At 34.8% G+C, this 27,339-nt stretch overlaps 1 protein-coding gene across 2 annotated transcripts in view; it reads right to left on the bottom strand.

Moving 5' to 3' along the window:
* LAMA2 (laminin subunit alpha 2) overlaps positions 1-27,339 on the bottom strand; it is a 568,286-nt gene that overhangs the window by 398,681 nt on the left and 142,266 nt on the right. For both annotated transcript variants that reach the window (XM_069489233.1, XM_069489235.1), the window contains exon 3: positions 22,331-22,443. In XM_069489233.1, the coding sequence (XP_069345334.1) occupies positions 22,331-22,443 (113 nt within the window). The remainder of the gene's footprint in view (positions 1-22,330; positions 22,444-27,339) is intronic.

Raw genomic sequence — 27,339 nt, 5'->3', positions numbered from 1 at the left:
AAACAAAGGTGTGTCCCAATGTTCTAGTTCCTAATAATCTCTTCATTGTGGAAAATAATATTTTATTTAGTGCCTACTTTTTGGCAGGCACTCCATCATACAGAAATTTGTTTCTGCTCACAATAACTATATGAGATAGACTGTAACTGATTAGAAAATTAAAATGAGAGCAGCTAGGTGCGGTAGGTTGAATAATGGTCCCTCAAAGATGTCCACATCTTAATCCTTGGAACCTGTTAATGTGTTACCTTATATACCAAAGGGGATTTTGCAGGTATCATTGAGTTAAAGACCTTTAGATGAGAAGATAATCCTGGATTATCCAAGTGGGCTCAATGTAATCACAAGGATCCTTGCAAAGAGAAGAGGGAGGCAAAAGAAGAGGTCAGGGTGATACAACATGAGAAGGACTCAACCTGTTGCTGGCTTTGAAGATGGAGGAAGGGGTCACAAGCCAAGGAATGCAGGTAACCTATAGAAGCTGGAAAAATCAAGGACACTAATTTTACTCTAGAGCCTCTGGAAGGAAATACAATCCAGCCCACATCTGAATTTTAGCCCAGTGAGACTGATGTCAGACTTCCAACCTATTAAACTGCAAGATAATAAATCTGTGTTGTTTTAAGCCACTAAGCTTGTGGTAATCTGTTATGGCAGCAATAGAAAACCAAGACACTAGGTAACTTGTTCTACTTTACGTGACTAGTAAGTTATGGAGCAAGTTTACAGATACAGTTATGTCTATTTTTGCTTTTTGCATAATAATACCATTAATGACTACATTTTAACTAACTTCTTGATACAGATATTTACCACATCTCAGTGTCTAGCCCAACCTTATTCTCATGTCTCATTTTATATTTCAAACTAACATCTGGATATTTCTTATGATAATTTAATTTTGGTTTGTAATGAAACAATATTGCCTTTATTTTACCACTAAAACTAAGTTACAAGTTTCTAACAGTAGAAACTATAGAATACTCTATACATGTCTATTAAAGTCTTACACATAATAGATACTCAATTATTTTTAAAATTCAATTCAATTGAATAGATGATCAAAAATGGAATACCAACTGTGAGACAATTTAAGGGACCTCTGAGGTGATTTTTACAAGTACCTAAAGGATGAACCTACCTAACCACCACATAACATTAATAATTACAGATGTCACACCCCTCATTATTGACAGACGAAAAATTCTCCCAACGTAACAATCTTAAACATTTCTACATCACATATACTCCCGCTAAAATGAAAATTTACAAAAGAGAGCATTCTTCCATGGTTTGTCAAGCTGGCCTTTACCCCAAATTTTAAAGAGGTGACCTCACTTGCCAATGAAGCATGAAGAATGTAAATGAAATGAAAAATGAGAATGTGCACAGCCTGATGTCATTCTGGCTGCAATTTCAAAACAAGGATAGGCTATGACACCCATATATAACTGTATAAATGTTTTCTAAAGATTGACTACCAGAAAGTTAACAAATACTTCTGAAAGGCTACCATTTTTAAGAAGACGTGATAAAAATTCTTGTAAGGATCACCCTGCAAATTCTTCACACTTTGTATTCTACCTAGACTTCTCCTGATTCTTTCTGGGTTAGAAACTCATCAAATCATTATATAACTTCAGAGGTCAAGTCAAAAATGATTTATGAAGTGCTGAGAGCTGGATTTCTGAAACTCAAAAGGATCCATGGCACACATGACACTTAGAGAACATCTCTGTCCTTGCTCTGTTGCCTTCATAAGCAAGCATTTTGCTGTTAGCAAGTTTGACTGTTCATGGCTCTTCCAAAGGTCCTCCATGTAGGCCTAATTGGTTGCATCAGAGTAAAAAGTCTTTTTTTTTTTAATATTACCATTGGAAAAAATCAAGTGTGTCTATTTTAATCAAACTAGGACTTATGCTGCAGGAGGAAAAAAGAAAAAGTTTTAAAAGCTACATGAGAACAATTTTCTAACATTGAAATCTTTCCATTTCAACAGGTTATGGGTGTCACAAAAAGTCATAGCTATAGCTTTCCCCAAAAAGAGCAAATAATTTTGGAGACTTTCTGTGGTGCTAAGTGTCCTGTTGTGAGCATTCAATCAGCACTTAACGTGATTTGTAAAAGCCTTTACTAGAAAAACCCATACACACCTCCATTTAAAGTAGGACAAAATGTCACAAAATTCTGATTCTGAAATCACTGTCAAATAAAGCATTTAGTCACAAACTTTAGAAACAAATCTTAAAGAACAACATGTCTTTGGAAAGTAGAAGTAGGATTTTGCCAATATGGAATCAAGCTTTACCTCATCTGTGATACCCATACTATAAAACATAATCCATAGGGCTTCCTGAGCAGTCTGAATAACTGACTACAAATGGTGAAGCTGGAAGATCTTCAGTAGCAAAACCTGCACTATAAACTAAGTCTGTGTAAACAGCAAAGAATGGATGACAGCAGAATACCCATGCAATTCTATCATACACATATATGGAGGGATAATTGTGAACAGAGACACCATAAAAATATTTTAATGAGGCATTCCATTATGAAGCCAAGACTCTCTTAAAGCTTAATGTCCAGTGGATGGTGGTGAAATAACTGCAACTATTAGCAAAGCCTTAGAAGAGGTATGAAGAATGGAGGCTTCCCATCTACAGGGACTATAAGAATGGTATTGCAAATAGTGACCATAAACAGCATGTAGTAAATACAGTCACTTATTGAAAGCTGATTTTATATACATTTTGCGCGCAGGAGAATCTTCCATTGTTTGCCCATTCGGCACATTACACTATCAAGTGGCATCACCGATAGAAGTGAAGAACAGCAGTTGACTATTAAAATTCTTGAGTTAATCATTTTTGTGTCTAGGTCAGAAACTTTAGAATTAGAATACAAACCAAAAGAAGGTCATGATTTGAATTGGAGATGTACTTGACATGAACAACATTTTAGCAATGCATCCAATGCTTAAAGTATACAATATACTGAACTAACTTCAGATCAATTTTTGTAGCCTCAACATAAATGAAATTATTTAAATATGAACAGAATATATTTAAATGTCTACATCCTCAGTAATCTTTTTAGGGAGGTTGAAAAGAGAACATTCAAATGGGAATTGAGGTGACTCCTCAATTAGGAAGGGTGGGAAGGACAGTTGTACCTACAGTCAAATCCACTTTAGCTTGCATTACCCTCATCTTTATTTTCCAGGATTCACATTACAGACTCTAATATTCTGCATTTCTTTATATATTTCAAAGACCCACAGACTGATATGTTAATTAGTTCATTGATTCATTTATTTTCCAGAATTATTGAGCAACACATTATTTGCTGTGCCAGTCTTTAACTTAGATGTTGAAATACAGTGATCAAGAAAAAGTTGCTCTCTCACAGCGGTTATATTTTAGAAAAATATGAAATATTCATATACCAGCAGTGTGGTGGAGACAGCTTGCACTAGTTCTCAAAAGCCAATTGTATATATCATCTCAACTTCTTGTTCAATGACATCACATTGGTAACTTGAAATTGGTCATGATGGGAATATTCACACCATGGACATTGGCTAATGTTTTTGAATCAAGGCTTTTTTTTATCCCCTGGAGAGCCAGTTGTTAAACATTTGCCAGGGTATGAGTTTAACAGCAAACAAGGTAAATGAACAAATAATGCAATTTTAGATAGAGGTTTCTATAACAGATGGTGGTCAGGGAAGGGTTTTCTAAGAAAGTAACATTTCAGCAGTGACCTTAGTGACTTCAGAGATAAACTCACCTACAGATCTTGGGAAACAGCATTTAAAGTAGAGGAAACAGCAAGTGGAAAGATTCTAATGTGAGAATGCGCTTGGTTTACCCCAACAAAGCCAACGTGGCCAGAATGAAATAGGACCAACAGATTGTGGTCAGTTATATGTTGGAGAAGCACAGAAGGGCCAGGCCATGGAGGCTGTCTGTACAGGATGTGGTAAGTATGGATTTCAGTCTACGTATATTGGGATGCTATTGGAGGATTTTGAGCATAGAGGTGATGACATCTAATGTATAATTTTAAAAGATTACTCTGGCTGCTGTTTGATCAGTGGGCTATGGAGAGGGAAAGTGGAAAAAGAGATACCAGAAATGTGGATATTCTAGCAGTCTTGGTAAGAGACATGATGGTGGCTTAGGGATGAGGGGTGGTCGTAGTGCAGCTAAGTGGTCTGATTCAGGATATATTTTGTAGTAGTGTTTCCAGGAATCTGAATAAGAATCATGAAGAGAAAAGAATAATCAAGGATTATTCCTTGGGTTTTTGTTTGTTTTTCTTTATTTGCCTGAACAACTGGATTAAGAATGGTGCCATTCACTGAGAGAAGTGCATGTCTTAACGAAGGAAATCAAGACTTCTGTTTTGAGCTGTGAAGTTTGTGATGCTCCATTAGACATTCAAGTGGAGTTGATGGTTGAGAAGAAGATGCAGTGTAGTATTAAATGGGCTCAATCATTTGAGCAAGTTTCTTAACTTTTCTGTGCCTCATTCTTTTTTCCATCTAGACAATAGAAATAACATAATAATATACTTCCTTCATAAAGTTGAGTGGATTACAAAACATCATACACGTGAAATGCCTAGATCAGTATTTGTTTCATATTAAGCCTCATTAAATATTAGTTATTATAATCAGTGGTGATATTTTCACTGATTTCCAGTTTTAAACATAGGATCTCAGTTATACCTTTTATATAATCTTGAAAGGAAAGGAACATTGAATATCTAGTTGACAAGAGAACTCACATTTATTTTGAAACAATTAACTGAACGAAAGACACTGAGAAATTAGATTAGTGGGTAATCATATTCTAATTGGGGGTAAAGTCTACCTGGCTTCATTCCCATCTGTCCCATCTGTGATTGTAAATGCAAAGCCAGAATATATTTTAAAATATATTCACCTATTGATAGAAATGTATCACCTAGTCTGAAAGGTCATATTGCTGGTGTCCGTGATATGGGCAGAAACCATAAAGTCAGCAGCCTTTCCTGAGGTTCTGCTAGCTATTCTTTCTCACTTATCTTACCCTCACATTTCCGGGAGTCCACAACCTCAAGGAGGTCTGGAAGCAGAAATGTAATCTATACGATCATATGTTTTCACTTTAACTTTTAAAATAACTAAATTTCAAAGACTATGTATTTACGTGAGGGAAGATGTTCATAATATAATATACAGTTAACAAAACAGCACAAATTTATCTACAGTATTCTATCAATTTAAAATATATGAGTGTTTGTGTGTACATATATGTGTTTGTGCGTGTGTGTGTGTGTTTGTAGAAGAGAACTGGAAAAAAATAAATCCAAATGTTAATGTTGTTAAATAATTTTTATAAGACAAAAATCAGAATCCATATCAAAAAGTCTATAAAAAATCTGTAAATATAGTTATGCTTGTTATGAAACCTAGATAAAAAATCTCAAGATGTATATGGGAAAACTTATCAATATAAGTACCAATGGGGAAACCAAATGTTTCAAGAATAAAATTTAAAAGCATTAATTTTAAACCATACTGGAAATAGTAAAATGTAATGATTTTAAAGAGATAAAGAAAAAAGATGTTGGATTAAATGCACTTTTATATAGGCATGTAGTTCACTAATAAATTTGGAATTATAAGTTTTAATAAAAATCAAGAGAATTAAAGCTAGCTTTAATACTGTCAATATACAGAGAGGCTGTAAAGATAAGGTTTTTCTTAGAAACTGACGATATAGTCAAATTTGGAAAGAACTGTGAATAAATTAGAATCTTATTTTGTTACAGTTGAGGACATCATCTACTTTAAGTGCATTCCCAAAACATAATTCTCATATCATGCAATCAACAGAGAAATATACAAGTACTTTTGTTGAAACTGAATGCTTTTGGAAACTTCAAAGTGGGCACCTACTGGGGAAGTAACATGTTGTATCTTTATTAGATGTTTAAAATATTAGATCACCAAAAACCTGAGTTAAGTCCGAGGGATTGTATTAGCAATTTATGGTATTCCTAAACCGGGAATAACTTATATAATATTATTATAGAGGATGGAGAGAATATAATTAAGAAAATAATGTAATAGTAACACAGAGAGGAAAGCTCAGAGATAAGAAGGTTCAGCAAAACAGTACATTTATTCAACATCTATTAATTGGGCAACTATTATTTGCCAGTCACCAGTATCTACATAGATGCTGGAAAGTGTAACATAAAAAAGGATTACAAAGAACTAATATAGTTCTGCATTTAAATAAGATAGTATACAATTTCTACTGGCTTTTAATCCAACTGTCCATGACTAATTTTACTTCAAGTATAAAATATTGTTTTTTTAAAGTTCTCAATGTGTTTTTAGGAATATTTTGATTGTGCTATCTGACTTAAAAATCCAGATATTTGACCTATAGATTAAACAAGTTTATGATAAGCCAGTTTTTTCTAGTAAATTGTTTCAGCATCATAACCTTCATTTTCTACATTTGATAATATAAAAAGCATGTAATTTCTTGTGTTTAAAATTATTCTTATTTTCTATGTCTTCAGAAATACTTCTTTTATAAAATTTAGAGTATTGAATTTTATTTAATGTCTACAAGTAATAAGAACTTTAAATTCTGTATTGATATATAAACATTCAGTCAGGCTTTTGTTGTGATTATTGTAGAGAAGTTAATTGCCCTTCCTTAGGAAAATCAATGAATCACACAAAAAATGAAGAAGAAAGGATTTAAATTTCTGAAAATGATTTCGATCAAATGGATCAATGATAATCCTTCTTAAATCTTCTAGCACGGTGTTTAGCATATTGTAGTGGAAATTGCCCAAGGAATTCTTATCAAAGACCTACAATTTCTGCCCGATTCCTTAAGAGAAAAATACTTTAATTGAACAATAGATAGAATTTAATAATACAATAACTTTTACCAAAATATTTTAAGATGAAGAATACATATATTTAAATGGTCAACTTAATATTTCAAGTTATAGTTCTATATATATATTAGAGGTTAGTAACATTTTTGGTAAATACTAAATTATAGTTAAAGGTGGAGTTTTACATTTTAATACTCTTTTGTATTAAGTTAGTATTGCTTTAGTGAGATTATCCTGATTATAGGCAAACATAATCTTGTATACAGCAGAAAAGCCCTGATGCTCTTACTTATTCTAAGGTTCATTTGGAGTCTATTTGGAGTATATAGAGCACACCTTGAAATTAGACAGAACTGAAATTGGACTCTTGCTCTATTGCTTTCCAGCTGTGAAATTTTGAGCAAGTTACTTAATTTCTCTGATACAAAATGTTCTTATCTGTAATAGTATCTTTCTTATAGAGCTAAAAATATTCCTTAGATGAGTCATGTAAAACATTTTGTCCAGTGTCTAGGACAAAATTGGTTTTCAAAAAGTGCAGTAGTAACTTCCTAGAGGAAAAATGCCTCCATTGCAATTCCAGATATGAGTACTAATATATTATATTTATATTATAAAAACCATAAATTGTACAAATAAATTAGTTGTTTTACTAATTGACTTTTTCTGAGTTATCACAGGCCTTTCACTGATGATTTCTTTCAGCAAGCTGAGCAAAATTGTCCAGGATTTAATTTCCTTTAACACAATGTTGTATCTGTCTTGTTTTAAGATTCTTAAATTTTACATGGGCACTCTTCACTGCTATTCTTTCCAATAGCATATGATTCAAAAGTTTTTTATATATATATATATATATATATATATATATATCAGGCTATGCTAAAATTTTCTCAAGAAATGTTAAGAGAACTATGGCTGAAAATATAAATCATTGCCACCTCATACCCAGAAGTCAGTACCAAGAGGAACTTCAGAAACTATATAAACATGTGAAAATTAAACATGCTCCTGAATGATCATGGGTCAATAAAGAGATAAAGACAGAAATTTAAAAATCTTTTGAAATGAATGAAAATGAAAATACAACATACCAAAACCTGTAGGATACAGTAAAAGCAGAACCCAGAGGGACATTTATAGCACTAAATGTCTACATCAAAAAGCAGAAAGACCACAAATTAACAACCTAACATCACACCTCAAGGAACTACGTAAACAAGAACAAACAAAACCCAGACTTAGCACAAGAAAAGAAATAACAAAGATCTGAGGAGTACTATAGGAAATAGAGAATAAAAAAATACAAAGGATCAACAAAATGAAAAGTTGGTTCTTTGATAAGATAAATATAACGATAAACGATAACTAACCAAGAAGAGAGAAGATTCAAACTACAATCAGAAATGAAAAAGGAGATATTACAACTAATGGCAAGTAATTCTGCTGCCAAAACATCATCAGAAACTATTATGAACAACTATATGCTCACAAAACAGGAAACTTAAAGGAAATGGATGAATTCCTGAAAATATGTAATCTCCCGAGTTTGAACTAGGAAGAAATAGAACTCCTGAATAGACCAATAACAAGTACCTAGATTAAATCAGTAATAAAAAAACCTACCAACAAAAGAATGTCCAGGACCAGAAGGATTCACAGATGAATTCTACCAGATGTACAGAGTACTGGTGCCCATTCTACTGAAACTCTTCTAAAAGATCGAGAAGAAAGGAATCTTCCCTAACTAATTCTAGGAAACCAATATCACCCTCATATCAAAGCCAGGAATGAGTGCAACAAAAATAGAAAACTACAGATTAGTATCTCTGATGAACATAGACACAAAAACTCTCAACAAAATACTAGCAAACCAAATCCAACAGCACATCAAAAGGATGATTCACCACTAACAAATGGGTTTCATCCTAGGGATGCAAGGATGGTACAATATATGAAAGTTTATAAATGTGATCAACCACATAAACAGAATTAAAAACAAAAACCATATGATCATCTCAATAGATGCAGAAAAAGCATTTGACAAAATTCTGCATCCTTTCATAATAAAAACCTTCAAAACACTCAGCATAGAAGGAACATATCTCAAAATAACAAAGGCCATATATGACAAATTCACATTCAACATCATACTAAATAAGGAAAAATTGAAAGCATTTCCCTAAGAACTGTAACAAGACAAGGACGCCCACTTTAATCACTTCTATTCAACATAGTACTGGAAGTTCTAGCCAGAGCAATCAGCCAAGAGAAAGAAATAAAGGGCATCCAAATTGGAAAAAAAGAATTCAAATTATCTCTGTTTGCTGATGACATGATCTCACACCTAGAAAAGCCTAAGGACTCATCCAATAGACTCCTATATATTGGTAAATGAATTCAGCAAAGTCTTAGTTTATAAAGTCAATATACAAAAATCAATAGCATTTCTAGACACCAATAACGACCAAGCTGAGAATCAAATCAAGAACTTAATCCCATCTACAATAGCTGCAAAAAAAATACAATATGAAGAAACAAATTTAACCAAAGAGGTGAAAGATCTCTACAAGGAGAACTACAAATCACTGATGAAAGAAATCACAGATAATACAAACAAATGGAAAAATATCCCATGCTCATGGATCAGAAGAATCAATATTGTTAAAATAACCATGCTGCCCAAAGCAATTTACAGATTCAATACAAATCCCAACAAAATACCAATGTCATTTTTCATAGCATTAGAAAAAACAATTCTACAATTCATGTGAAACCAAAAACAAGCCCAAATAGCCAAGGCAATTCTAAGCAAAAAGAACAAAGCTGGAGGCATCACATTGCCTGACTTCAAATTATACTATAAGGCTATACTAACCCAAACAGCATGGTACTGGTATAAAAAATACACACATAGATCAATGGAACAGAATAGACAACTTAGAAATAAAGCAATACAATTAGAGCCAACTGATCTTTGACAAAGTCAACAAAACCTACACTGGGGAAAGGATACTCTTTTCAATAAATGGTGCTGGGAAAATTGGATAGCCATATGCAGAAGAATTAAACTGGATTCCTGTCTCTTACCATATCCAAAAATTAACTCACATTGGATTAAAGACTTAAATATAAGAGCTGAAACTATAAAAATCCTAGGAGTAAACCTAGGAAAAAGTCTTCTGGACTTTGGCCCAAACAAAGAATTCATGACTAAGATTCCAAAAGCAAATGAAATAAAAACAAAAAATAGACAAATGAGACTTAACTAAAGTAAAAAGCTTCTGTACAGCAAAAGAAATAATGAAAAGAGTAAGTAGACAATGTATGGAATTGGAGAAAATATCCACAAACTATGTGTTCAGCAAAGAACTAATATCCAGAATCTATAAGGGACTAAAACAACTCAGCAAGAAAAAAACAACCCCATCAAAAAGTGGGTAAATGACATGAACAGGCATTTCTCAAAAGAAGATACAAAAATGGTTAAAAAACATAAGAGAAAATGCTCAATAGCACTAATCATCAGGGAAATGCAAATTAATACCACAATGAGATACCATCTTACTCCAGTTAGAATGGCCATTGTTAAAAAGTCAAAAAAACAAAAGATGTTACTGCAGATGCAATGAAAAGGGAACACTTATACACTATTGGTGGGTATGTAAATCAGTACCACCTTTATGAACATCAGTATGGAGATTTCTAAAAGAACTAAAAGTAGATCTACCATTTGATCCTGCAATCCCACTACTGGGTATGTACCTAGAGGAAAAGAAATCATTACATCAAAAAGCTACCTATACTTGTATGTTTACTGTAGCACAATTCACAATTGCAAAGATACAATTACTATAAATGTCCATCATCTGGTGAGTAGATTAAGAAAACATGATATATGAGGGCTTTCCAGAAAGTATCCAGCCATGTACTATGTTCTCATTATATTAACAATGGCTGGATAATTTCCAGACAGCCCTTGTGTATGTGTTTATGTGTGCATCCCCTTGTATGGGGGGGTGTGTGTGTGTATACACACAATGGAGTACTACTCAGCAATAAGAATAAATGAAATAATGGCTTTTGCAGCAACTTGTATGGAACGCGTGGCCATTATCCTAAGTGAAGTAACCTAGGAAAAGAAAAATAATTACCACATGTTCTCACTTATAAGTGGGAACTAAACTATGGCTACACAAGGGTACACAGAGTGGTATAATGGACACTGGAGACTCATCATTTTCACCCAAAGCCCATAGTTTACGTTAAGGTTCACTCTTGGTGTTGTACACTCTATGGGTTTAGACAAATGTATAATGACACATATCCATCATTATAGTACATGTAGAGGATTTTCACTATCCTAAAACCCCTTGTGTTCTGCCTATTTATCCCTCTACCTCCTGCCCTAACCCCTGATTTCTTTTCTTTCTTTCTTTCTTTTTTTTTTTTTTTGAAATTCTTTTTTTTATTTCAATATATTTAGGGAGTACAAGTGCAGTGTTGTTGTTACACAGATATATCTTATAGCAGTGAGGTCTGGGCTATTAGTGTACCCAACACCTGAGTAGTGTATATTATATCCAATAGATAATCACCGTCCTCCCACTCTCCCAACTTTGAAGTCTTTGCTGTCTATTATCCCACTCTGTATGATCATATTACTCATAGTTTGAGTCCCACTTTTATTATTTTTATTTTTTTATTTTTTATTTATTTATTTTTATTATTTTTTGTTTGTTTGTTTTTCAGTTCCTTATGGGGGTACAAAAGTTCAGGCTATATATATTGCCCATGCCTCCCCATCCCCCTGAGTCTGAGCTTGGATTGTGTCCATTCCCTAGACAGTGCACATCGCACTCATCATGTAGGTGTGCACCCATCCCCTCCCCCCACCCCATCCCCCCCCGTCAGAACTTCAAGCCTGTCCATTCCCCAGGCAGTGCGCATCGCACTCATCAAGTAGGTATACACCCATCCCTTAAAGAAAGCAAAAAAATATTACTATTGATTGTCAGTTTGTGCAATGATGTGCATATAAACATTTTCTAGAAAAAGAAACTTTCTGACATATCAAAAGGTAATATAATAAGTGGGAACTATTTCAGTGATGAATTCGGAAGCCTTATGAGGTTCTCCTAAAAGATGTATAAGGGGTTCTCTTAAAAGATGTATAAGGGGTTCTCTTAAAAGATGATATCGTACCCACATGGGGTACTCTATATCACCACATAACCAAACAGAATAACACAACTGCTCCATATCTTCTCTTCTATGTCTCAGTAAATACCCATATTTATCTAGATGCATATATAAAATGATAGCAGGGCCACTTGAAATCTAATATGGCTGGTGGAAGTATGTCAATCATGGTATCAGGGTGTTATTTATTTATAAATCATGGTATCAGGATGTTATCTACTTATAAAATATTCTACAAAATCTCAGTGATGTGCATCAGAATAAAATTTCTAATTAATTTATAAATTATCTTATTAATTAAATCTATTTTATTTAATTTTCCTGAGTATATTCTAAAATCAGTGGGGAAATATCTTTTGCCTTTCTTACTCTGTTTCTTAATTTTTATACTTCATTTTATAAACAATCGCACATTTCCAGGATCATTAAGTAAATAAATTATTCTTCCCATTGATGGATGGAAAAGCTTATCATTTGAAGTAAATTCACTGAGGACAGCAGCAGTGAGGATGATGATGAAGCAAAAAGTGAAATTCAATTTAAGTATTAATATTATGACTGAGAAAATCATGTATTCCAGCCCAATACGGCAAGATTTTAGTATGGAAATAGTAAATACCATGAACGTGGACAGCTAAATTGATTATTTACTCTGCATTTTGAAGATTATTCACCTTTGTTTCCTAACCTGAACCTGACTTATTATATTAGTATAATCATAATGATCCAGTGCTACAAGGCAACTGTTCATTAGTGTTCTGGACTGATCTCCTCGGTTGTATTATATCACAAGACTGATTTTGTTTTAGTTATGTCCATTGTTTAAGCTAATTTGAGATTAATCTTCCATGACCTTCCTACAGCAAATTTGGCTGAAAAGCCACATTAAAGAATTTTTAAACACAAACAAAAGTGAGTTATTTTGACAAGGGAATATATTATTTTTAATATTTGGATACAACTGCTTAGTTAGTAAAAGATGCTATCATCCACTACCCCTATTTTTTTGTACAATTTTATTGGCTATTACCTGAATTGAAAAATTACACAGTCAACATTTGTGCGTTTAAATAAACAAACTGAACACTGGTAAGTGCTGCTGTGTTGGGAGCTTCCAAATTAAATCTCACTGCTTGAGCCATTCACTTTTATTAAAGATTCTGTAATTTAAAAAAAAAATGTTACTCATTGAAATTTAGGTGTTTTGTTCCCTGTCCTTTGGTATTTCCAATGCCTGAGTGGTTTAACATGTACTTCTCAGCAGCTGCATTACCATAGTTGACTACTCCTTTTTTCCTGACATATTTTCTCTTATTGTCTCTAAATTTGAGCTGGCTAGGAACCAATTCTACACCTTCCTTTTAACTTTATACTTTCTTTCTAGATTATCTTAAACAAAGCCTTAGTGCTAAATATAATGTCTTTGTCATTGATACCCCAATTCTTGTCACTAATCTACTCTCTCTCCCTTACCCTCCAGACTCATAAATCCAATTGTCTCTTTAATATTTCCACTTGAATGATTAAAGTACACTTAAAACATGACACGTTAAAATAGAGCCCTTAATTACCACCCAGCCTCCCCGATCTGCTAATCCTTCAGTCTATACTAGCTAAGTAAGATAAATTACTTCAGGCCAACATCCTAGGAGCCAACTTTTTGCCCAACTCTCCACACCCATTTCACCATCAAATCTGGTCATATCAACCTCCAAATAAATCCCAACCTACCACTTCTGTTCCTCTCTGCTACTATCAACCAAGCTCTAGTCACCATCATCCCTTTGCCAAAAAATTACAATGGTTTTCTAAATGCCACTTAGTTTTCACCCATCTGACTACAATCATTCTGCATTTAGCGGACAAAATAATATTTCTTTCAAAATAAAGGAAATCATGTTGCACCTTGCTTAAATCCCACTATAGGTTTCTCATTATACCCAGAATTAAATCTAAACTCCCTGTCATGATTTACTCCTCCCTACAGGACCTAAGAAGACCTGATACCTCCCTGACTTCGTTTCATGCTATCTTTGCTCCTGCTCACCGTGTTCCAGCCACGTTGGCCTCTTTCTCTTCCTCAGTCCACCTCATTTGTTCCTGCTAGTAATAAACTTTACTCAGCTTTTTCTATGACTAGCACTTTCTGTTATTTAATTCTCAGCACAAATAAATATCACTTCCTCAAAAATGCATAGATAGAACATACAAATAAAGTAGCTCTTTCATCACTCCCTATAGTATAATCCTGTTTTGTTTTGTTCATGGCACTTTCACTTCTAAATTGTTTACTCGATTTCCCATGTCCTTTGTCTCACCCCAGTTCTCTCCCCGAATGAGAATGCAAAATCCTGGAAAGCAAGTATTCCTGTTTCTTTCATGGCCAGAACTTCTGGTTTAGAACAGTGCTTATTAAGTTGTAGTTGATCAATACATATTTTTCAAATGTATTCTTGTTAAATTAGTATCCTTATGTATTATACAGGGCTGATACCACAAAGGGCATGGTGCTTCCTACTAAGGATAGCACCAACTTTGTTTAGGCCAAATTTAGATGACAATTTCATGCATCTCAAACTTTCCAGGATGATCTCGATTTTAAATATTTTTTCTTGATTTCTTCATAATCCATCAAAATATTCCAATAATTAGTATGTTTTAATATTAAATAAATAATTTGGAATGTTCCTTAAATTCACAAAAATAGAAACTTTATCTGATAATATGTTCTGATATTTTTTAAACTATAAACAAAATAAATACAATTTTTCTACCCATTTTCTCTCAAAGGGAGTTCTGTTCAAGCAGGCTCCCTCACCTCCCAAGATTAGTTCACAAATTTCCCCTCCATGCCCCTGAGCAACATGATCAAGTCCTGGTTCTATGGGATCTGGCCTGTGGGCCTGTCTCTGAGTCCCCAAAGATCACTCCTGACTATGCCAGGGAGGAGTGTGCTGGTCCTGAGTTGCCTTTGGGGTGCTCAAGCAGGTTTGATGCCCGCCCCCCTGCTTCCGAGTGTGCCCTGCTCTGATGGAGTAGCCAGGCAAGCAGCACTGGGGAGGGCCAGTGAGCAGGGAGCTCACGGTCTGAGCACCCCTTAGTCCACCGAAATTTTTTAAGAGGAAAGGTTTGAGCCCTCTCTCTGTGGTAGTCCCAGTGTGGTGGATGCACCAACAGGGGGGAAGCAGCAGCTCCTGAAAACCCTGGCTCAATCATCACTTTCTGGAACCATGGGTCAGGGAGAGGAAGGGGAGGAAAAGAGTCTGGATGGAGGAAAGCTAGCACTCTTGCCATCTCTGTCCTTCTCTCTGGGAGGCAGCCCACCCAGAATGTCCAGGCTCTGGGGTCAGGCAGAACTCCCAAGACCCCCCAGCCCCCTGTGGCTGCAGTCTGGGGCAGAGTTGGAAAATGTTTGAGTGAGAATAAGCAAGATGAAAATTGAGGGGCTGAAGCCACTTGGGAAGGACAAAGGTTCATGGTGGGTGGAGAAGCAATATAGTGCCTGCCATCTTGGCTCAGGTCTGTGGTGACAGGAAGTCCCCCAAGGTGCTTTGTCCTCAAGAAGCTCCAGTTCATTGGCAGCAGTAGCTTCTGGGCTCCTGAGGGTAGAAAGACTATCTAGTAGCTCGGACAGAGGACAGAGCCCTCATGAATGGAATTAGTGCCCATATAAAAGTGACCCCAAAGAGCTTATTTGCCCCTTCTTCCATGTAAAACTACAGTAAGAAGATGGCCATCTATAAACCAGGAGCCTGTTGACTGCCAGAGATGTGAGCAACCTGTTCCACCTATCCTTTTCACTGGACTCCAAGCCCCCTGGGGGTTATCTTCTGCTGAATTCTTACTCCTTCTTGTACTCCACAACTTCTTCCCATAGAATCTCTTACAGGTTCTGGCACTTTCACCTTGGAGTCATACCTGATCTATGATTGTTTGTTTTTACTTTTTCATCTAAAACTTTTCCTTATTTCAGAGATAATCCGGCAGCTGGTGTTTGTGGTCAGCCATCTTGTCTCTCTCTGAGTATCCCAGTAATTAAACTGTTTTTGAGCTTTTGTTTTTCCGTTTTACGTTCTTCCCATTACAACTCTAGACCATTTGTTTTCTGCTCAGCATTGTTTTCAGTGTGGAAGACCATGAACTGATATTTATTCAGTCTCAACTAATGTGCCACAATGTGCTAGGTTATTTGCCTACATTACATTACTTATCTTTATAATAACCGTCTTAAATAAGGAAATGGTACTATTAGTTCCATTTTATACATGACCAAATTGAGGAACATAAAAGTGGGTCAACTTACCTAAGGTAAATGAACTGCTACATGCTAAGTGGTATGTTAGGAAATGGAACCTGGGCACAATTATACCTCCCCCTTTCTCCTTAGCTGAATACTAATCTTTCTCAACAGTTTTATATTTTAGAGACTGAGAGTAATGTTGAAAATATGTCTTATGTGAATTAAAACACACATGCTATCCCACTACTTAAATATGAAGCCATTTTCTAGGAAAAAAATCTCTCATACATGTCCATATAAGTAACTATGTATATCTAATATATAACTATATGTATTATATATAGAATATATATTTTTAACAAGTTTAAGATATATAAAAGTATAATATATATATAAAATAAGTAAAAACTTAAGCTCTAAGAATATAATGGGAAAATGCACACTATTTCACCAAAGTGATGAAATGCAGTTGTTTTATATGTGGGAGGCATCAGGCAGCTGTGAAAATTGTCCACATTCAGTCTATTTTAGAAAGTCCCGTTCAAATTTTCCATAACAGAATTACTGTGATTTTAAACATTTTAACAGATCTTTTTCCACAGATTTTTAACAGATCTCTTCTCTATGTATTATTGTTCTTGTTTTTAAAGAAACAATCCTCTAATTTATTCCATGGCTTCAAGAAGCATTTCCCAGGGCAGACATCTTGATTCTATTTGAAATAGGATCTGCATTTACAAAATGTTTACATTTTCATGATGTTGCTAGAACTTAGTTTATCAGCATTTTAAATCAAAATACATATCCTATGTTTGCAATCTTGCTTAAATAGCATCATGATATGGCTCTTTTTTTTTCTTTCCTTTCTTACACTTACTTTTTTCCCACTATGAAACAACAAAATATCAAGCAAAAAAAATTTACAGTCACAGACTTCTCAGTTACAAAAAAGAGTCAAAATAATTAAAACCTCCTTTCCCAAATAAAGCTATAAATGTGGTAAAGTCACTTACAGAGTGACAAATGTGACTGGAGTTTATAACATGCTTAGAAAGAGGATTAGTGACAAAATTTACTTTGTGTTTTCTACAGACTGAATATTTGTGTCTTTCAAAAATTCCTGTGTTGAAATTCTAACCCCCAATGTAATGATGATAGGAGGTGTGAAGTTATTAGGTCATGGGGACAGAGCCCTCATGAATGGAATTAGTGCCCATAAAAAAGTGACCCCAAAGAGCTTATTTGCCCCTTCTTCCATGTAAAGCTACAGTAAGAAGATGGCCATCTATGAACCAGGAAGAAGGCCCTCAACAGACACCGAATTTGCCAGTACCTTGTTCTTGAACTTTTAGCCTCCAGAACTGTACAAAATACATTTCTGCTGTTTATAAACCACCCCGTCTAGGGGTATTCTGTCATAGCAGCCCAAACAGATAAAGATAATGTTATTAAACCTGAGACTTAAAGGAAATTTCATAAATTAAAAAAATACGCAGCATATTTTATCATAAGAAACACAACGAGATCACTTAATCCTTTACTTCTCAGTTTCAATAGGTTTATACTACAGATTAATGTTTTAAATTATGCATTCATTCAATCATTATATAGTGAGTACTTCCTATACACTGGGCATTATTTTAAGTGTTTAGAATATGGCAATTAAGAAAACAGCAAACATCTCCACCTTCCTGAAAATTGCATTTAGAAAGGGTAAATAATATTCAACATATATAGTAAAATAAACATAGTAAGTTAGGTGGCGATATATTTTATGAAGAAAAATAAAGTAAGGAAGTGATTTAGGAAGTGGAGAGGGAGTTGCAATTTTAAATAATCAGGGAGGTCCCTGCTGAGAAGGTGACGATTGAAAAACTAAAGGAGGTAAGGAAACAGGCTAAGTGAAAATTGTGAAAGATAATTCCAGACTTAAGAAATAGCAGATGCAAAGGCCCCGAGGCAGGATAGTGCCAGATGTGAGTGTTCAAGACACAGAGAAGTAACTAACGGGGCAAATGAGACAGGGAGATCTGCAGATGAAAGTGGGTGAGAAAAAGGTCCAAAGGGCCTTGTGGGTCATTGTGCTTTTCCCACTGAATGTGATGGAAAGCCATTAGAGAGTTTTAGTGGAAAGACTGATGTGACATGATTTTGTACAAATGAGATTGCCATGACTGCTACATTGGAAACAGAGCAAAGGGGAGATGAGTGGAAACCAATCAGGACTAATATTCTGCACAAGATAGACACTGACACTGGTTGTCATCTTCATTAATGATTAAAAAGTCAGCACAATTCATTTAAAGGGAGAACATATTTCTAATTAACCACAGATCCTACTTGCGATATTGAATCAATTATCTTAAAAAAAAAAAATTAAAACAGATGAAGAACTGTGTTTTTAATTATATTCTGTTATATTAAACAAGGTATATCCAGGTAGGACATTTTGAATATTTAGACTCTAATTATCGCATAGAATTTAGTTGTTATATTGCTATTACCACTATTTCAAACATCTTGACAAGATATTGTAATATTTATTCTGCTAATCTAGTTGAGACACAGCATGATTAAATCATTTGTTTAAGATATGCTATGAATAAACAGAATTAAGAAAAGTTAGAAATAAACATCTAAAAATAATCTACTTATAAAATAAGGAGCTACTTTCTTCTAAATAAATAGTTATTTTTTCTAGTGCTTACCTTGAATGTTAAGATGTAAAAAAAATTTCCCAGTGTAATCCATAGTGATTCAATCCACAAAATCCAATGGTTGCTGTTATATCTAAGATACTAATTTATCAAAAGTGTTTCACAGAGGAACCAAGTATATGAGGGCTATCTGGAAAGTATCCAGCCAAGAAATGTGAAAAATTATATTAACAATGGCTGGATACTTTCCAGACAGCCCTCGTATATGAACAAAAATACCGGCACTCGTTGAAATTCATACATCTCAAAATAAAAAGAACTAATAAATGGTAAAAACTTCTTACTGAATCAATGATAAACAAACATTCAGTGATATTTACCCATGCACTATAACGTTACTGCCCTTTACTCTCAGTTGGATACTGGCTCATCTTATGAACTATTATGTTGAATGACCTATTAACCCTCCATGCTGTAGATGGAAAAGATAGAAGTTACATCATTTTAGAGGCATTCTAGAGTATACTAGAAAATAAGAGATGTACTTCAGTTTTATGACAAAAGAGATGTGAGCTATATTCTCCCATAGAAGCCAAGAGAACATAGTGTGGTATTTCTTGAACTTGAACTACCTATGGTCCCCTTGAAATCATATAACATTCTCATGATCTCCCTCGGCTTCAGTCTTCAGATCCCAGTTTAAGCAAGACTGGTGTAGGTTGGGGTCTAGATTCACACTATTCAGGCTGAAATCCCAGCCCTGCCCATAATAAGATTTGTAAAGAAGCCAAGTCACTTAACTTTTCTAAGTCTCAGTGTTCCGTAACTATTCAATAGAAATAATAGTACTAGCTGGCTTGTAGGATTACTGTGAGAAGTGACATAATAAAGATGTCCACAGTTTCTCTGTTGCCAATGCATGACAATATACCTTCCATAGCTGAATAAGTACTATGAACATGACCTACAGTTTGCTATTCCAAAGCCCAAGGTCAAATGAGAAGTATATGATGCCTCTTCTTCTCTGAGGAGCTTCATTACAGGACCTGATTACAAAACCTTCTGACGTTTTATATCATGAAATAATTGACTAAACTAAAATCATGAGTCAGGTAGAAATAAGGATGCATTTCATTTTATAGATTATTTGTACTCCACTTCTCTTAAACACACAGTAGATTGATTTCAGGAAATAGGAGAAGGTTGAAATAAATAAGGATATTGGTGGACACCATCCTGGAATATGGGACTGTTTGAGCACATATCCTTTGTACCAATTCTACTTGGTGAATTCCAGACTTTGGAGTCAAGTGGACATGGGTTATAAACAGAATTCTGTCATTTGTTTGATAACTGAACTATAAAAAATACCTTATAGTATTACTTTTTATTCAACTAAATGGGAGGAGGAGAAAACAGGAAAATAAATCCACTTAATTCTTAAGATACTGTGTAGAAATGGATAAGGGGGGCTGCAAAACAAACTCAGGAAAATACAAATAGCCTTATTAAAAAATAGGCTTTCAAGTGAACTCTTTGAGTTGCTGAATTAATAACAGGCAAGTTAGATAGAAATGATTTAGTAAAAACTTGCAATTGCACTATCCAGTTGTAAATTAGAAGGAAAAATTGCTGCTATATTTGATAACAGGTAAATAATATTGTCGTTGAACTCAAAGAGTTATATAAATGATTTGTGCAAATTATATTAATAATTGACTCCTTGCTCTATGTGCAATCTAAAAGAATAAATGGAGAGTAAAACAGAGCAATAAACCATCACGATTTATTGATTCCCTATCCCAGATGACCTGAGTCAGTGGACAGCAGACTCCCTCTTGATTGGGAAGCTTTCAGTGATCATATGAAGGGGAAGAACTGCTGTGACTGATAAAGGACCAAGTTGTTTTTATCAGGAGGAGAATGAAGTCCATTTTAAGGCCAGGATCCCCAGGGAATTCGTGCACAGGATTAATTGACCTAAAACATGATTGATCAGTGTGGTAGTTTGTCCTACCATTACCTGATAGTGCTCTGAGACTTCTTGGGAAATACTATTAACTCAGAGCTGCTGTATACTGGGTAGAAGTAAATCCATGCCACCTGGCAATTTAAGCTGCAGCACTGACCCCCTGATGCCACGGCATTGCTCAGGTCCTGAGGGGTCATAGGCGGACAGAAGCAGGTCTGCTGTGAGCCCCACTAGCTTGGTTGCTCCTCAGCCAGCTATCTGTGGCTCTTGAATATAGGCAGCCCTCACCAAAACGGATCTAGACCCTGGGGGAGGGAGGTTGTCCTCTTGATGACAAACATTGTATATCAGGGAAATGTCTGCTGCCTATCTAGCCCACTGGCTGGTGCTTCCCCACATTATGGCAGCCTCTGAAAACCATGACCTCTAAAGTGTATAGTATACATCATCACCTATCTTGTCCATCACCCCTGCACTAACCCTAAACTCCCTTGCTGGTCTGTCTACACGCTGGCCCAGGGAGAAGTGGCTGAGGGCCTTTACCATGCTGAATCCAGAAAGCGAAAGAGAAATAGGCTGAATTAAAGAGGTCATTTAAGTTCAATGCCCCAGTCTCAGCCTCCAGCCAATTAAATCAGCCTTTGTGTTGGGGATAACAGCAAAACATAGGAACATGTGTCCAGGATGTCATCGTATTTGCAAGCCTAAATAATTTAGGGTGATGGTGACTCTTGATTAATAACTTCAGCCTGAGATGAATATTGTGAACAGAAAGAAGAAAGGAATTAAGCAAAGAAGGCACTCAGGCCTATGCAACACAAACTCTAACAACTTCCAACATCAATTTTATAACTACGAGGCTTGTTACTTCATTTAGCGGCCCAAGTTTAATTTGAAATCAACTGTCAAAGCTTGCTCAACTTTCAGTAACAAAAGGCAATTTACTCAAGAGCCTTATTATCCAAAAACCTTTAAATGCACACATCATCAGCAGAATGGGAGCACTGTATTATTTTAAAAGTTAAAAATGATACTATTATATTGTCTTTATGTAAAACTTTGTTGATCAGTATTTTCATTGACTCCAACTAGTTAAAACAGAGTCAGCTGCTAATACACTTCTAAATCCTTCACATACATCCATTTTAGTTGTGCTTTAGAAGTAAATGCCAAGTATTTTTAAATGACGATATGCCAGATAAATAGGACCCTTTATTCACTGGATCAAGAAAATAACGGAGAGTGACAAGAAAGAATATCCTTTCACCCAGGAACTACTGACTAAACAAATAGCAAATGCAAGATACAATTTCAAAAGTGGAAAACTACAAAAAAGAGGCACTATACCTGCTGTAAGTCCAGTGTAATTGTCACATAATGGTATTCGATTCCATTCTTAATACTGGGACTTTGCCACCAAGTGTTCTTTCCATCAATAGCATTTGTAATCGGGTGTCTCTCTATTGAGTCAGCAGCATCATGTGAAAGGAGGAGAAAAGAGCATGTAACTAATTTATAGCTGGTTCATTAAAGCCAAAGAATGAAACTAAGTTAAAACAATCATCATGTGGACATCAAACATTAAAATAATATAAAAAGAGAGCAATTTGTAGCTTCAACAGAATTTATTCAGTGACAACTTTTTCCTGGCCCTGTACCAGGTAGTAGGAAATGGTTAAATGCTTTAGGCTACAGGAGAAGAAGCTGCTCAGCACTCTGGCCACCAATTGAAATGGGAAACTTCAAAGATAACTCTAGAAATTAAATGTAAAGAAATTATATTGAAATCTAATTGATGTGTCAATCATTCAAAAAAACTAAAAACTATTTCAGGCAACACTAGTATTCCATCAACTTTGTTAACAGAAACATAGAATCCTGAATTGTGGCTGAAAGGTACTCGAAGATTTGCCCTTCTGACACATTCATTATTAGCAAGGCTTGGGCAATCCAATATGTATCTGGTTTTAATATAAAACACCGTTAAATCCATCCTATGAGCTGTTGGGACTTGGAAACCAATATTCCAAAATATGGCACCCTGGTATGCTGATTATTTTAAATTAAAGGCCCTTGAAGAGCAGCAGACGCTGGAAGAAATTTTACTCTGATATTCCCTTATCCACCTGAAGTCTGGACCCACCATGAAGAAAATAGTTACCTTTGGTCCTTTCCCTAAGTTTTCATCAATTTAAGTCATAGTGCAGGAAAAGAGACTGAAGTCTGTCAATACACTTGGACAGACTTTTATCACAAACCATTATCTGTTCTGTGGGCCCACAGAATTTGTCCTAGGCCACTGTATGTTCTCCAAGCCCATTGAATTGCCCTAAAAATCATTTACTATCCCCCAAATTGCCATATTTCCTCTATCTCTTCTTTGAAGAAGGGTATATTATATAAGCATCTGTGCCCCTTTGGGTTATAGGATAATCATCCTCTTGTGATTCCCCTTTTGCTTTGCACATCAAAATAAATTTGGTATGCCTTTTCTATTAATCTGTCTTTTGTCAGTTGCTTTTTCAGCGAACCTTCAGAGTGTGATGGGGAAGTTTTCGCTTGGCCCCTACAGAGGCTTTTTGCAGCCAGTCTTTAACTTGCCAATTTTCTACCACTGTTTAATGATATAATGAAAGATATCCCAAACCTTCCATCCAGCATTTGCCTGTTCCCATAATCACTAACTCTAGGAATCTGGACAATAATGACAAGCAGGGAGATGATGGTACAACATCCCATCTTATCAACAAAACATGGATCTTCCCTAACCCTTACCCCAGGTGGATGAGAACAGGATACTGTGAGAATCCAAAGGAAGATTGATTGAAGATAGAAAAGAGGGGCCTGGACAGTCATTGCCACGCCCACAGACCTTTGTTATAGCTCCCATCCTTCTTATAGTCCTCAAACCTCACAGATTCTCACCTCTTCCAACTCAGCTCCATGTATCTTACAACAGCCACCCTTGGGTTGCCAGAGCTCTCGGTACAGTTTGGTTTCTAGTCACTGGTTCTTGTAGGAAATATTTGTTTCTCATTTTCCAAGTAACACAAGTTCTGTTTCTTTTCTCCTCCTCTAAGCAGGCCTCACTCACCAGATGGGTAAGAATGGCAGGAAGGGAGGTTGTTGATGTTCTCTTTCTACTCCTAGTGCTGCAGTGAGGGTACTTTGGTTCCTAACATCCCACTTGGAAGAAGTCAGCACATCTGCCCATAGGAATGTAAACAAAGTGGAGGTGACCCTCCCTGGTGTTCTTCTATTTGTTATGGATTAAGTACACTTTGAGTGTCAGTCTTCAGAGCTTTCTAAAACTAATTCTCTAGGAAGATGTTTCAAATGAATGGACTATGAATAACCTTTTAGATTAGAATATAACCCTTTGTTAAATTGAAAAAATACCTCAAATAACGAATAAATCATATCACTTTGAGGAACCATGGACTTTAAATTTACCTGCATAATACAGTAATCTAGCCATGTATTCTAATACGATAGTAATGAAAGAGATTCGGACTATGAAGAGTTGGCCTATGAGGAGATAGATATTCCTCCTAACTCTACCATTTGGTACTTAACTAACCACGAACAAATCACTTAAACTCTGTGTGTCATCTCCGAAATAAGAATAAAAAAATCCACCCACAGCAGTGGCTTCCAGATTCTAACTTTCAGAAAAAAACTGAAATTTAAAAAAAAAAAAAAAAAAAAAACCTGTGTGAGATGGATTTGTAGAATTGCTTATAGGCATTCTAGCTTTTCATTTTTCCAAGTAATTATAACCTCCAATCTACTTTTACTATCATTTTATATACCATCACTATTATTTCATAAAATAAAGGACATTTAAAAGTCAACAACAGTTTTTAAAAACCATAACATCAAAATGAAGGACAATTCTTCAAAATGTGTCCTTTTTATTTTCATGAAAAATATGGAATGTTCTCATTTTCCTAATTTGCCATGGACCATTGAAAACATCCTAGATGGTAACCCTTTACTCACAGGGTTACCAGTGAACATCACAACTAGTATTATTCTATTACTATGCACATATGTAAAATAAATTATACATCTGTTCAAAATGTACACTGTCCTGTATCTTAAGACAAATTGCACTTAATAAAAGATTTGAAAAAATAATACAAATCAAACAAAAACTAAGTCCTTAATGCGATAGGAATCTGATAGTAAAGAAAAATCTTTAAAACAAAAATTTTTATTAAAAACTGAATATTCATTAAATTTGCCGTTTTCAAATTTGTGAACATTTGTATTACATATTAATTTTACTTACATAGCCTGCTATAACTTTTAACTGAAAACATACGTGCTATGATTTTGAGTTACTTAGTATGATATTAGTATTCTAAATAGGGATGTTCCTCTTCTAAATCTTAATATGAGCATATAGGACATGACAAAAATATTCCATTTATATTGGTAAATTTTTTAATTCAACTAAACAGCTGGATGGACTTTGCACCAAGTCTTGTCACATAGTAGTCTACCGAGATGAGGCACGATGCCTCATTAATGAAAAACAAAATTGCTGAATATATTTAATAATTAGAGTTACTTAAATTGTTCTGTTGAAGCCTGGGAAGGTGTCAGGTCTTTATAATGACAGCAAATACCAGAAGCATAACTAAATATCAAATAAATGCCCCTGATGGCGTAAATAGGTGCTGAAATTGGCATATTAGGAATCAGAATTATAAATGAAATATTACTGGCATTGCTTCTAAAGAAAAATAAATATCACAGAAAACATTCCCCAAACGTCTCCCTGGATCTTCTTTACAGATTGTGTATTTAATATGTGATAGAAAAACACAAACACAACCACATTTTCAAATTAAATTCATGGCTCTTAAGTAATTGTGAGAGAAGCTGTCTAATTGGAAATTTTGATATCTGCCACCTCAGGTCAAATTGATGTGAGAATTAGTCATGAAAAAAAGGACTGGGAAATGAATCAACAATTAACCATAATCCCCATTATGAAAGTTTAATCATAATTAATTTGCAAATACTGATGAATTGTTGGCATATTTCCCTTATTTAAAAGGAGATAGAAATGTATAATATCCTCAACAGGGGATAACTGTGCAAGTCAATCCAAGGGCTAACTGCATCTGAAAACTGGCTAGGGAGTCATTGATGAGGTAAACCTTTCAAATTGCTAGTTTTTAATTGAGAAGCACAATCTATTAACAGTCAGAAAGTTCAAATTTCATTTTTTTTGCATGGTAATTAAGTGCAGACCTTCCAGATTTATTCTAGGAGTTCACTGAATTTGTAGAATTTGATCGTCTGTTGCTCCAGCTTTTACTAAAATATATTCATGTGGTTTACTGCTAGATTTTTGTTCTTGTGGAATTTTAGTCTTTCTAAATTTGTAGTACCAAAACATAATTGTGAAATGTAATGAAGGTGGTCATTTAAATTGATCACATGAAATAAATCCAGACTGTGACAAGTTAAAAAAAAAAACACTAAAAGTAAATAAAATGAGGAAATACAAAACATACCTTATATGCATCTTTCTTTACTGAAATAATTTAGTCGTTTTTGGTCTCAGTGTGAAAACATGGAGTGAGATGGCCTAAATATGGATGTCTTCCACTGAGATACAAGAGACCCTGAATATAGAACTTTGAAGAGATGAGTGACAGAGTAGCTCTTGAAGTCAATTTGGCAAATTCATCTCATCCATTTTTCCAACTGGGGGTCTCCACTCAATTATTTTCCACCCTAATCTTCCCATTATCCTTCCAGTCTATCTCTATGATTGTACACATTTACTTCTTTCTCTCCTTTTCTGTATAAATATATATTCACATGTGTAAATATATATTTTACTTACATAAATATATTTAATGTTATAATATATAATATTATATAATATATTTTTTAATATCTATTTAATATATAAACATATATTTATATACATGCATATATATACACACATATATGATTTTACATATTTTAACTCTAATTATTCCTCTCTGCCCAGCCACGCTAAACATACTTCTGCACACTCCAGTGTACCCACCCACCACCACGTCCATGCCTCCAGCCGTTCTCACGTTTTCCAGGAAATTATCAAGTCTACCAGTCTCTGAACCAATGGCTGTCCCTCAGGCTTCATCTTCTTCCCTAAGGAACCTAAAACTCATAAATGATCAATTCATTTATTCTCTGGACTTTGTTTCAATTTTCTTGCCACCTTATCCTTCCATTTCACTTTCTCTGTAATGCTCCATGAGGATCAGTCCAAACATTTGATTCTTCTATTTCACTCCATATGGAATTTTCACCTTGCTCTTATTATGGCACAGTGATCTCCTCCTATT

This window comes from Eulemur rufifrons, chromosome 15 (genome assembly GCF_041146395.1).
Source record: "Eulemur rufifrons isolate Redbay chromosome 15, OSU_ERuf_1, whole genome shotgun sequence".
NCBI classification, from domain to species: domain Eukaryota; kingdom Metazoa; phylum Chordata; class Mammalia; order Primates; family Lemuridae; genus Eulemur; species Eulemur rufifrons.
The sequence above is the reverse complement of the archived record's forward strand: the minus strand, read 5'-3'. Positions and strand labels throughout refer to the sequence as shown.